Consider the following 14533-nt stretch of genomic DNA (forward strand, 5'->3'; position numbering starts at 1 on the left):
GGCATGCGGCATCAAAGGCTGGAGGTGTGACTCACCTACCCAAAGGCCCCCCTACCTGCCATTGACAGATCTGCTGGTCACGTGGCCCGAGTGGCAGAGCAGCTTGCACAGCACCCTGGACCTGTTGTGGAATCTTCTTTTGCCCTGGGCCTCAAAACTCACAGCTTTTCAGGTCACTCAGTAAATGGCCCAGTGTAACACACCCAAATTCGTATGTTGCCTCCAAAAATCCAAAGAGGCCCAGCAGGCACTGTGCCTCTTTCTCGGTTGTGGGAGAAGTCAGATGAAACAACTTAAACTTCACCTTAGAAAGGATATCTCTTACCAAAACAAGTATATGAAAATAGTATCAACTGAAATGTTTCCATTCCATTGTTGTAATTAACATCATGAATGGACTTCCTAAACTGATTACCCCACTGTGGGAAAAAAATTGGATTCCTACTTTGTTGGACTCTCTTTCCTGATTTTAACAATTTGCCATCCCATTCTCTGCCCTGTGATTTTTAAAAAGCTTATTCAATGTTCTGCAGCAATGTGATTGTATGCTGGCTACACTGCTTTTAGAATGCTCTTTCTCATGAAACAAATAAATTTGTTTGAAACGACGTTCTAAGGAAGGAAGGAAGGAGAAAAAAGAGAGAAAGAAAGAAAAAAAATAAAGAAAAAAGGGAAAGAAAGAAAGAAAAAGAAAGAGAAAGATAGAAGGAAAGAAAGAAAGAGAAAGATATATCTCGACACCACACACCACTGGAACCCTAGAAATTTCACTGAGGTAAAGGTCCCTGAATTTCAGTTGGATTTACTGCACACTCTTTGACATGGTAATGTCTTACCATATGTCTACAGTTGTTGCTACTTCTTGCTCACTACATCCAATCAGCATAATGTCATTAAAGTAATGGACCAGTGTGATATCTTGTGGAAGGTAAGGGTGATCAAGATCCCCATGAACTAAATGATGACCTAGGGCCGGAGAAGTGATATGCCTTTGAGGCAGGACAGTGAAAGTACATTGCTGGTCATGTCACTGAAAGCAAACTGCTTAGGGTGGGCCTTATGGAGAGGGATGGAGAAAAGGCATTTTCCAAGACAAGAGCTGCATACCAGGTAGCAGGGGATGTGCTGATTTTCTCAAGCAATGACACATCTGGTACAGCAGCTGCAATTGGAGTCACCATCTGGCCAAATAGTGTTGCATGGGGATGTGGTGGGAATCACCACCCTGTCACAGTTTCCTTATGTAATGCAGGGTTTCCTCAGCGGAGGAAAGGCTGACATCACTGTGAGCAGGAATGCCACTGTCATGGGGTTGGGGAAGTCACTTCCACTGGGATGGGGGTACCGCTGGCAAAAAAGACTCATCAGATTTTAGGGGCTCAGTGTCTCCAGCTTTATCTAGGTCTTCCCAAACATCCCCATTTCAATTGACAGGATTCCACTATTTCCTAATTAATGCCCCCGTTTTAAGAGCGGATGCTGTGGGGCTGGAAATTCAACATGCGCTGAAATTCATCAAGTCCCAGGATTGGATTCTCAGCAATTTCAGTGACCTTAGAAGCAATAACCAATGCTATTTTACTCCTTAGTTTTCAAAATATGTTCAAAAATATCATATACAGAACCCTTGAGGTCACAGAGTCTCACTCTGTCACCCAGGCTGGAGTACAGTGGCACAGTCTCGGCTCACTGCAAGCTCCGCCTCCTGCGTTCACACCATTCTCCTGCCTCAGCCTCCCGGGTAGCTAGGACTACAGGCACATGCTGCCATGCCCAGATAATTTTTTGTATTTTAGCAGAGACGGGGTTTCACCGTGTTGCCCAGGCTGGTCTTGAACTCCTGAACTCAGGCAATCCGCCTGCCTCGGCCTCCCAAAGTGCTAGGATTACAGGCATGAGCCACCTTGTCCGGCCCCCTTGCTTCTTACAAGGAGTTGATTATGGAGTATCCAAGCATGAACTATTAGGGCTGTCTTTACTACTGGATACAGAGTCATCAGCCCCTTTAAATCCAATTAGATTACACAGCAAATTTCAGAAGCCCCAGAAACAATTCAAAAAACTCATTCTTAGAATTTTCTTATTCTAGTACCATTCTTGGTACCAAAATCTGCATTCATTAGGGTTCTCCAAGGAAACAGAACCAATACAATGTGTGTGTGTGTGTATATATACATGCAGATAGATAGATAGATAGATAGATAGATAGATAGATAGATAGATAGATAGATAGATACAAAGAGACTTATGAGGGACTGGCTCACATGAACACCACGACTGGAAGGTCCCACAATCTACCATCTGCAAACTGGAGGCCCAGGAGAGCTGGTGGTGTAGTTCTAGTCCAAGCCAAAAGGCCTTACAACCAGGGGAGGCAATGGTGTTAAGTCCCAGCCCAAGTTCAAAGGCCAGAGAAGATGAATGTCCCAGCTCAAGCAGAGAGCAAATTCACTATTCCTCTGCCTTTTTGTTCTATTAAATATGTGGACACTCAACAGACTGGATGATGCCCATCTACACTGGTGAAGGCAAAATCTTTACAGTCCATTGATTCAAATGCTAATCTCTTCCAGAAACACCCTCACAGACACACCCAGAAACAAGGTTTTAACCCGAGGGACTGGGCGTCCCTCATCCCAGTCAAGTTGACATATTACCATCACATCTTTATCATTTGACATGAGATTTGTCAAAATAGTTATATCCGTAAAATGCAAAAGAGCAATTTTTCTAATTTCCCTTAGAATTTCTTTTTTTTTTTTTTTTTTGAGGCGGAGTCTCGCTCCAGTCGACCGGACTGGAGTGCAGTGGCCTGATCTCAGCTCACTGCAAGCTCCGCCTCCCGGGTTTACGCCATTCTCCTGCCTCAGCCTCCCGAGTAGCTGGGACTACAGGCGCCCGCCACCTCGCCCGGCTAGTTTTTTTGTATTTTTAGTAGAGACAGGGTTTCACTGTGTTAGCCAGGATGGTCTCGATCTCCTGACCTCGTGATCCGCCCGTCTCAGCCTCCCAAAGTGCTGGGATTACAGGCTTGAGCCACCGCGCCCGGCCAGAATTTCTTATTTGATTTGTTGGTTAAGAGTGTGTTGTTTAATTTCCACATATTTGTGAATTTTCCAGTTTTCTTTGTTATAGATTTCTAGCTCCATTCCATTGTAATCAGAGAAGATACTCTGTATGATTTCAGTATTTTTAAACTTGTTTTGTAACCTATCCTCTGTCCTGGACAGTGTTCCATGTGCACTTGAGGAGACTGTGTATTCTGCTATTGTTGGGGGAAGTGTACTATTTAATTTATAATGTTAATCAAGTCCTCTATTTCCTTATTAATGTTCTAAATGTTCTAATAATAATAAATTTTATTATTAAAATGGGGTACTGAAGTTTCTATTATTGTGGAAGCATTTCTCCGTTCAAATCTGTCAGTGTTGGCTTCATATATTTTGGTGGGGCTCTGTTGCTTGCTGAGTATGAATATGTTTATAATTGTTACATCTTCTTGATGAATTGACCCTTTTAGCAATAGATAATTCCCTTCTTTGTCTCTTGTAACAGTTTTAAATGTAAAGTCTATTTTGTGTGATAACTTTTTCCATCCTTTCACTTGCAACCTATTTGTATCTTTGGATTAAAGTGAATTGCTTGTAGACAGCATACAGTTGAATTTTTTTTTTTTTTTTTTTTGAGACGGAGTCTCGCTGTCGCCCAGGCTGGAGTGCAGTGGCGCGATCTCGGCTCACTGCAAGCTCTGCTTCCCAGCTTCACGCCATTCTCCTGCCTCAGCCTCCCAAGTAGCTGGGACTACAGGCGCCCACCACCACGCCCGGCTAGTTTTTTTGTATTTTTAGTAGAGACGGGATTTCACCATGTTAGCCAGGATGGTCTTGATCTCCTGACCTCGTGATCCGCCCACCTTGGCCTCCCAAAGTGCTGGGACTACAGACATGAGCCACCGCGCCCAGCCTGAACTATCTTTCATACCTAATTTCCTTCATTACTGCCTTCTTTTGTCCTTAGTTGATTTTTTTGGTAGGGTTCTGTTTAATTTCCTTATCATTTCTTTTGTGTATATATTTTAGATATTTTCTTAATGGTTACCATGAAGATTACAATTAACATCCTAAATTTGTAACAATATTATTTTAATTGATACTAACTTCAATAACATACAAAAACTCTGCTCCTATACAGCTCTTTCCTGACCTTATTGTTGTCACAAATTACATTTTTATGCAGCGTACCCAATAGCATAAATTTGTAATTATTTTTTATGCATTTTGCATTTGCCTATTATATCATGTAAATAAAAAGTGGAGTTGCAAAGCAGAAATACATTAATATTGGCTTTTACCTTTTTAACTTTACTGGAGATCTTTATTTCTTCACTCAGCTTGAAGTTACTGGCTAGTTTCCTCTCATTTCAAACTGGGAGACTCCCTGTAGCTCTTCCCCTGTAGCTTTTTTTTTTTTTTTTTGAGACAGTCTTGCTTTGTCACCCAGGCTGGAGTGCAGTGGGGTGATCTCAGCTCACCGTAACCTCCACCTCCTGGATTCAAGTGATTCTCCTGCCTCAGCCACCCTAGTAGCTGGGATTACAAGCACCCACCACCACACCTAATTTTGTTTTGTATTTTTGGTACAGACGGAGTGTCACCATGTTGGCCACGCTGGTCTCAAACTCCTGGCTTCAAGTGATCCATATACCTTGGCCTCCCAAAGTGTTGGAATTACAGGTGTGAGCCACTGCGCCTGGACATGTAGCACTTCCTGATGGGAAAGGCCTATGGGTAATATTCTTCCTCCACTTTTGTTTATCTACTTATGTCTTAATTTCTCCTTCATATTTGAAAGATAATTTTGTCAAATATTCTTAGTTTTTTCTTTTAGTACACTAAGTAAATGTTATCCCATTTTTTTTTTTTCTGGCCTCTATGATTTTTGTAAGAAATCAGCTTTTAATCTTACTGAGGATCCCTTGTACATGATGAATAACTTCTCTCTTGATGCTTTCAAGATGCTCCATCTTTGTCTTTTGATAGTTTCATTATGCGTCTCATTGTAGATCTCTTTTGCGTTTATTCTACTTTGAATGCACTGAGCTTCTTGGATTTGTAGATTCATGCTTTTCATCAAATTCTGGAAGTTTTTGATGAATTATTTCTTCAAATATTCTTTCTGCCTCTTTCTGAGACTCCCATAATGCATGTTGGTCCACTTGATGGTAGGCTCCCTTAGGCTTTGTTGACTTTTCTTCATTTTCCTTTCTGCTCCTCAGACTGAATAATTGCAGTTGTCCTGTCTTCAAGTTCACTGATTCTTACTTCTGCCTGCTCAAATCTTCTGAATTCCTCTAGTAAATTTTTTCATTTTAGTCACTGTACTTTTCAACTCCAGAATTTCTATCTGGTTCCCTTTCATCATTTCTCTTTTGGATATTCTTTTGTTCATACATCATTTTTCTGGTTTCCTTTAGTTCTTTGAGCATATTTGAGACAGTTGATTTAAAGTCCTTGTCTAGTAAGTCTGAGGTACCATCTTTCTGAGGGATGGTTTTAGTCTTTTTCTTTTTTTTTGTGAGTAGACCATACTTTCCTGTTTCTTTGCACTTTGTTGCTGTTATTGAAAATGGACATTTGAATATTATAATGTGGAAACTCTGTAAATCAGTTTTTCTTTTCCCTGGGTTTGCTGTTGATTGTTGAAGGCTAAGATTGTATTACTGATTTTTCCAACCTTTTTTTTTGTTTTTGTTTTTGCAAAAACTGTACTCCTTATTGTATTAGTTACTGAAGTCTCTGTTCCTTTAGTTTGTGTTCGGCTACTGCTTTGACAAAGATTTTCTTAAATACTAGGATTACACACACACACACACACACACACAGCTCTGGGCTCAGGGATTCCAACTCTGCCTCAGCCTTCTCTTCTTGCACTAAACCTAGGGGATCAGCCAAAGGTGAGAGTTTAGGATCTTCTCAGGTCTTTTCTGGGCATGTCTCCTGCCCTGAGCATGTATGTGGCTTTCTATATTCCCTAATTTACACTTTTGAAAGACCTAATTTCTCAGATAAACTCTCCTCTGTTCTTCCTCCCGGGCTTTGGATTGTGTATTATATGCCTCAACTGTATATCATCTTTTGCTCCAAGCAGTTGTGTTTTTTTTGTTCTCCCTATAATGTTTCCAAGCAATGCTCACCACTTTTCCATCCTAGGTGAATTCTGAGTTAGATAACACACAGATGGGCACTATGTGTCAGCCCTTCAGGTAGCCACAGAGAAGTTCAAATAGAAAAACTACAATAATTTGCAAATAAGGTCTGCTCTGCTCCCTTTAGAACCAGAGACCAGGCACACTGGCAATGCAGGTTGCTGTCTTCAGGATTGCCATTGCCCATTACGTGGGCAAGGACAAGTAAAAACACCACACAGCTTTCCTACCATTTTTAATTTGCCTTCTTCTTGATTTGTTGTTTGCCTGATTGATGTAAACCTGTGTTTTCCAGAGTTCTGACAAAGTTCATTCTGACAGTTCCTATTTGTTTTTTGCTGATTCTGTGGAGAAATGGGTATTTGGAGCTGAAACTCTGCCATTTTTTTGATGCCAGCCCCAAAATTTACATCAAACGCAAAAGACCCAGAATAGCAAAGTCAATCTTGAAAAGAACAAAGCTGGGGGGCTTGTACTCCTCAATTTCAAAACATGCTATAAAGCCACGGTATCAAAACAGTGTGGTGCTGGTATAAGAATAGAGGGGCAAAGGCATTTCAATGGGAAAAGAATAGTATTTTCAACTAATGGTGCGAGGACAAGTAAACATCTAAAAACAAGGAGATAAACTAAGACTTTTACCTTGCATCACATGAAAATTAACACAGATCAAAGACGATTTTGTGAAATGGTCTTTCACATATGAAAGTTTAAACTATACATTTTTTTAGAATACAACATCAAATAAAACTTTTAATGACCTTGGATTAGGCAGATTCCTTAAATGTGACACCAAAACCCACCTAGGTAAGGAAAAACTGATAAATTGGATTGGACTGAAATTTAAAACTTTTGCACTTCAAAAAACATCACCAAGACAATGAAATGGCAAGCCACAGACTAGAAAAAAATATTTGCAAATTAGATCTAATACAGAATCTGAATCTAGAATGTATAATGACTTCTTATATAATTAAAAAACAACCAATCTAAAAATGGGCAAAATATTTGAATAAACATCGCCAAGGATATATAAATAGACATTAAAAAATGCTAAAACATCATTAGTCATATTAGGGAAACACAAATTAAAACAAGAAACCAACAGTTCATACCCACTAGAATGGTTATAATCAAAAGATACATAATAACAAGTATTGATGAGGATGTGAAGAAATGGAATCCTTATACATTGTTGGTGGGAATGTAAAGTGATGCAGTCACTTTGGAAATTTCTTTTAAACATTAAACATAAATGTATGATCTGACCCAGAGATTCCATTCCTAGATATCTGCCCAAGAGAAACAAAAACCTATGTCCACACAAAGACTTAGATGCAAATGCTCACAGCAGTATTATCATAATATTAAAAAAACCCTGAAAATAACTCGTGTCTATGAACAGATGAATGAAGAAAATGTGGTATATCCATATAATAGAATATTATTCAGCATTAAAAAAGGAATGAAGCACATGGCATTGTCTCAAAAGATATTGAAAAATCCAGCTAGATGCAAAAAGATTAAATATTGTGATTTCATTTATGTGAAATGTCCAAGAAAGGCAACTCTATTGAGACAAAAAGTAGACTTGTGAGGCTGGGTGTGGGAATGGGGGTGACTACAAATGGGCAGGAGGAATCTTTAGGGTGTGATGGAAATGTTCTAAAATTGCACAGTAATGACAGTTGCATAATTCTGTAAATTCACTATTATCATTGAACTGTATACTTAAAACAGGCAAATGTTATAATATATAAATTATACTTCAATAAAGTTGTTTAAATAAAAATCATATGCATGTATCACTTTGGTAAAAAATAAAATGACAAAGCCAGAAAAAATGTCTAAGAAAGGTGAAAGAAGACTGATGGATACTGTGTATAAAAGTCACCCAGATCTTTTCTTCTCAGGTAGATTCTAGAAAGATGGATGCTGTTCTACAAAAACATCTAGGCTAACGGTTGTTGGTGTTTCCAAGCAAAATTACTTTTCAACCTTAAAAGAAAAAAGCAGTGGGCAGCAAGTTAAAAAGCCAATAATATCTTCTTTCCCTAAATTCTGGAAGCATGCTCCAAACAGGCAATCTTTTAGCTTGTACAGTATATGACTCTGGTATCTAATGATAGCATATTCTTTCATTTAGAATGTCGGTATTTGTGTCAGTGTGGATGTTCATATGGTTTCTAAAGACCGAGCCTATAACATGATGTCAAATGTAAACATCTCAATTATCCTTCCCCAAAAGTATACTGACCATGATTTACACTGTGGATTCCTAAAACTATTAATCACTGAATGTACTCAGTTCTCAGGTACATTTGAAACAGCAGTTTATTCTCAATAACTGCTATAACTCATTACTTTTTTTTTTTTTTTTTTTTTTTTTTGAAATGGAGCCTCGCTCTGTCACCCAGGCTGGAGTGCAGTGACGTGATCTCGGTTCACTGCAAGCTCTGCCTCCCGGGTTCACGCCATTCTCCTGCCTTAGCCTCCCAAGTAGCTGGGACTACAGGCGCCCGCCACTACGACCGGCTAATTTTTTTTGTATTTTTAGTAGAGACAGGGTTTCACCGTGTTAGCCATGATGGTCTTGATCTCCTGATCTCATGATCCGCCTGCTTCAGCCTCCCAAAGTGCTGTGATTACAGGCGTGAGCCACCATGCCCGGCCTCTAACTCATTTCTTAAAAATAATTAAAAAACTATATGCTCTTAAGCATTATAGCATGAGCATATATATATATGCTCATATAGAATGGATATATGGATTCTATATCCAAAAAATATAAACAGTACAAAAATGTGTAAAGAAAACTTCAAAGTTCTCTCCTAGCGACCAATGTTAACCATTTGATATACACCCTTGCATATTTTTGTCCTTGGTTTAGACCAACAAATATAAATAGTTTTATATTTTATTCCCTCCTCTCTTCTATTTCATAGAATACTATCTTATGCTATTAACAGACCTTCACATTGTTTTCAATTACATATGAAATAAGGCTGCCTTTTTCTTTTTTTAAAGGTTTTTTTTTTTTTTTCCCGAGATACTCTCACTCTGTCACTCAGGCTGGAGTACAGTGGCACGATCTCAGCTCACTGCAACCTCCACCCCCGGGTTCAAGTGATTGTCTTGCCTCAGCCTCCCAAGTAGCTGGGATTACAGGTGCCCGCCACCACACCTAGCTAATTTTTGTATTTTTAGTAGAGATGGGGTTTCGCCATGTTGGCCAGGCTGGTATCGAACTCCTGATCTCGTCTCGGCCTCCCAAAGTGCTGGGATTACGGGTGTGAGCAACCGAGCCCAGCCTTCTTTTTTCTTTTTGTAGTGTGATTGCTGGTGGGTCAAAAGATTTGCAAATACAAATTTTAACAGATATTGCCAAATTGCTTCCCCTACAAACGGAACTAATTCACACTGTAACCAGTTTATGAAATTATCTATTTCTCCACATTCTTAGTAGCACTGATCTTTTCATATTTACCAATTCGAGATGCGAAGTGGTTTCTCAATGTTAAGTTATATTTTTTAATCTATATGGAAAGGTAGAGGTGGACACTTTCCATGTTTCGGGCCATTGATATTTCTTTTTCTGTGGATTGCTTGATATATATTAATTTTTTGTCCATTTTTCTATTACTTGTCCCTTTATTCGCTCTTTGAACATTAGGGATATGCATTGAAATATTTTTTCCCAAGTTTGTTTTCTCAGGCTTTAAAAAAAAAACTTTGTTCATAATACTATATATTTATATATATAAACTCAGTTCAATCTGAACATTTTTTCCTTAGGTTCCTGAGTTTGCTGTTTTTATGAAGGCGGCTTTCCCTAAGATTAGATAAGCCTGTGTTAAGTTCCCAAATACGCTTGCATCTATTTCTGGAATGTCTATTCCATTTCTCTTGTGTATTTGTTCTTTCTCATAGCAATGCTATATATTTTTATTACAGTAGCTTTGTAATGTTCTAACACCTGGCAGGAAAAAGACTCCTCTCTCAACATGTTACTTTCTCAAAAATGCCTCAGATATTCTTGCATCCCTATTCAACTATATTCATTAATTACGATATTAAAAATATGTATTAAATAGGCCCTCTTCCCATTTCAGTGTCTTGTTCTGCCATGCAGTTTCCATCTACTGAGTTTTGAAATTTAGAGCATATAGTTTCAGCAATTTTCCTGTGCTCGCTTTAGGGCCTTCTTAAGCATAATACAGTAGTCTCCCCATATCTGTGGTTTCATTTTCATTGGTTTCAGTTACCGTAGGCCCAACCTGCCCCCAAAATATTACATTGAAAATCCCAGAAATAATTTATGAGTTTCAAATTGCAAGCAGCTCTCAGTACCATAATGAGACATCAGGCCATCCTTCTCTGTCCTACCCAGAATGCCAATCATCCCTCTGTCCTGTGTCTCCAAACTGTCCGCAGTACCTGCCTGTTAGTCACTTAGTATCTGTCTCGGTTATCAGATCGAGTGGTTATCAGATCAACTGCCTGGTATCTCAGTGCTTGTGTTCAAGGAACCCTTATTTTACTTCAGAGTGGCCCCAAAGCACAAGAGTAGTGATGCTGGCAATTCAGGTGCGCCAAAGGGAAGCTGAAAAGTACTCATTTCAAGTGAAAAAGTGAAAGTTCTATTGAAGGAAATAAAAACAAATCATATGCTGATGTTGCTAAGATTTACAGTAAGCACAAATCTGTGAAATTTTGAAGGAGGAAGAAGAAATTCATGCTAGTTTTGCTGTCACACCTCAAACTGCAAAAGCTGTGGCCACGGTGCATGATAAGTGCTAAGACGGAAAAGGCATTCCATTTATGGGTGGAAGATATGAACAGAAAACATCTTGTGATTAACGGCAATGTGTCACTCCAGAAAGCACTGAGCCCACGCAAAGACTTCAGCAAGGAATCCCTTGAAATGAGCGACACCAAGCCATTACACAGACTCAGGAACACAGAAGGTCAACAGTAGCCCATTGCTGTATCACAATGCCTGCATCACCTCACTGCATCTTATCACAGAGGCATTGTAGCATCTCCCGTGATCACAAGAAGGGTAAATACAGTACCATAGAAGATACTTTGAGAGAGAGAGCACATTCACATAATTTTTATTATAGTACATTGTTATAATTGTTCTACTTTATTATTAGTTATTAATCTTATGCTATGCCTCATTTATAAATTACACTTTATCACAGGTATGTATTGGAAAAAACAGTACATATATGATTCGGTACTACTACCTACAGTTTTAGGCATCCACTGGGGGTCTTTGAACGTATCTCTCATGGATAAGGGGGGAACTACTGTATGTCTTGTATTACATTATAGTCTTCTTCTTTCATGTCAGACATGGTTTTGGCCAGACGTGGTGGCTCATGCCTATAATCTCACACTTTGAGAGGCCGAGACGGGCAGATTACTTGAGGTGAGGAGTTCGAGACCAGCTCAGCCAACATGGTGAAACCCTGTCTCTACTAAAAATCAAAAATTAGCCAGGCGTGGTGGCGTGTGCCTGCAATCCCAACTACTCAGGAGTCTGAGGCAGGAGAATCGATTGAACCCAGGAGGCGGAGGTTGCAGTGAGCTGAGATAGCGCCACTGCACTCCAGCCTGAGGGACAGAGCGAGACTCTGCCGCAAAACACACACACACACACACACACACCCATGATTTTACTCCTTGAATTTACTGCCAAGCTAATCAATCCCATCAGCCCCTCACTCATTTTGTTTAGCTGCTCCAACTTTCCAAATTCTTTCCAGCCTCTGGGCCTTTGTACAGTACATGTCCCGCTGTCTGCTCTGTACTCATCTGCTTGGTCTGTTTAGACATTATTTCCATTAATGGCCTTCTCCAATCCCTGCTAAATTAAGACTAGATTCTCATTCATCAGACCTTGTACTTTTCCACTGCAGCATGTAACTACTGTTTATAAATCTCTATTTGGTTACCATGCTGTCCCCCACTATAGTAAGTTTGAGGAAGACTGTGCTCCTGTCACCACTGCATACCCAATACCTAGGTAGAGTCTAACTCGTATACTTGAAAAGAAGAATGGGTTCTTTGTATCTGTTTCTGAACCATTAGTAAAAATACATTTTAATCGTGCAATACTTGTAACCAAGATAAGAATGCAGACTTTAAAAGCCCATTCATTTTCTATTAAAAAGAAATTATATATTCATTATAAATTGTTTTTACATATAAGTCATTATTGATCAATAATTGGCTTTTAGGATAATCTGTACTGTTCTTTATACTTCCTGAGTCTAATGATACTGCTCTTATTTTAGAATTTTTCTTGAACTAAGTATTACACTACAGAGATAAAGCTCATTCCTATATACTAGTGTTACTAACCTCTCTTAGCAGAACAAAAACACAATACGCAAAGCATACTAGAAATATTTGGTTCTTTTAATCAGCTATTGATGGTATAATAAAATAAATTTAAGTGGCACCTAATTTAACATGTAAAATAGTTCATTAAAAGATAATCTACAAAACAATGTTATGCCTAATTGTCAAAATAACACCTTTTTTTTTTTTCAAGAAAGGAGAAATAAAGGCATAATCAAAATTATGGTTAACAACTTGGGTTCATTTTGACACTTACAGATGATTTTGTAGGCATATCGGCAGGCACAATGTTGAAAACCAATCCACTAGATTTAAAACTAATAGTAAGATAAAAAAGAAAAGATACACATTTCAGAGGTAATGTTTGAAATTAAAGAAAAATATCCACCATATATTACAACAGATTTTTTAATGACTATTTTTAACATAAAGATTGTTGTTTTGGGAAACATCTTTTCTCTTTGAACATTTCACTCAATGTTCAATGTATTAAATCACTGACAGAGAGAAATCAGTTCTGTGCTCTGTACAAATTAAAGGACCCATGAATATATAACCCCTCCCAACCCACCAAAGCTCAGTTTTGCAATGGTCTCAGCAGAAAATAAACAGCCCACAATTTAAACAGAATTCATGAGCATTACAAAAGTTTACAGAACCCCTACGTTTCCATCATTTGTTTCTAACAACAAAGATTACAATAACAGAACTGAATGATCAGAATGCAAAAATATTTGTGCAAAACTGCATTAATTGTTCTTACCATCTAATGGGGTAAAACTTAAGAACATGCAATGACAATAATGAAGAAAAACTACATTAAAAGTAATTCTACTTTAGATATCAAACAACATGGATGATACTATTACTAAACATTGAAAAAAAACGTGGCACCATGAGAGCAGCAGGAGCAACAAATGACTTGGCAATTCCAGCTAAGGAAAGCTGACACTGGAATATGCCAAAGTTAATCTCCACAATAGGCATCCATCTGAAAAGACTGGAAACAACTGTAGGGCTTCAGACTTACTTCAATGTCTTTATTCTTGAATTTGCAGGTCATAAATGAAATATTTAAGAAAGTCTTTTCCTCTCCCTCTCAAGGAGTGTTTCTTGTGTTACTGGCAATCATTAAAAGAGTTGAATCATAGACTCTCTGGATTTACCAACACCAATCCATTTAACTAGGAGAAAACAAAGAGAAAAGGATCTGCATCAATTCATTTCTAATGTTCACTCTTTGGGATTAAAAAACAGGTAGTCCCCCACTTTTCTCAGTATCACCATAACTTTTCCTTAAGTGCCCTTTTGATGTTCTCTATTCTGTTGGCAGACTGTGCCTATTTCTAAACAGGATGTACAAACAAGACCTAGCACAGGATAGTATGTCTTACTGTTCCCTTTTTAACTGTGCAATATTTTCAATTTCCTCATTTCTAATGACTTAGGATAGTAAAACATTGACCAAAACCAGCAGACCTACAGAAAGTTTGATCGAGTTCCTGATAACTGGCCAAGATAAGCATCTTAAACATCTAGATGAGAATATGATTTTAACTTGCACAGCCTCAGAAACTGCCCACTACATGAGTCTATGGAAATCGAATCATCTGCACCACATGGTTTTAGATTATTTGCAGAATTACCAGCTTCCTTAAGGTACTGTTAGGATCAACTTTTGTGATATTTTACAGATTTCTGTTAGATCCATTGCTGTTTATATTTCAAGAAAATGCTGACTAAGAGCAGTAAGCAAATATGCTTACTAAATTTGACATCAAGCTAGGAGGGAAGAATCATGCTGGAAACGAATCACAAATACAAATGAACCACAAGGCAAAATCAGAGTAAGTGCATAATAGATTTTATATGGAGGACACATCCCACACACTTCACTTTTTCTTATCTTTCAAATACCCATCAATGCCAACAAAAGAATATAAGGAAAAAGCCATG

General features: G+C 38.4%; 1 protein-coding gene across 2 annotated transcripts in view; it reads right to left on the minus strand.

Annotated features, from left to right (window-relative positions):
* Positions 1–12613: 12613 nt before the first annotated feature.
* Positions 12614–14533, minus strand: part of ADSS (adenylosuccinate synthase) — a 43334-nt gene continuing 41414 nt past the window's right edge. For both annotated transcript variants that reach the window (XM_011955715.1, XM_011955714.1), the window contains exon 13: positions 12614–13761. In XM_011955715.1, coding sequence (XP_011811105.1) covers positions 13709–13761 — 53 coding nt within the window. In that variant the 3' untranslated portion in view covers positions 12614–13708. The remainder of the gene's footprint in view (positions 13762–14533) is intronic.

Source organism: Colobus angolensis, unplaced genomic scaffold (assembly GCF_000951035.1).
Source record: "Colobus angolensis palliatus isolate OR3802 unplaced genomic scaffold, Cang.pa_1.0 Scaffold40, whole genome shotgun sequence".
NCBI lineage: Eukaryota > Metazoa > Chordata > Mammalia > Primates > Cercopithecidae > Colobus > Colobus angolensis.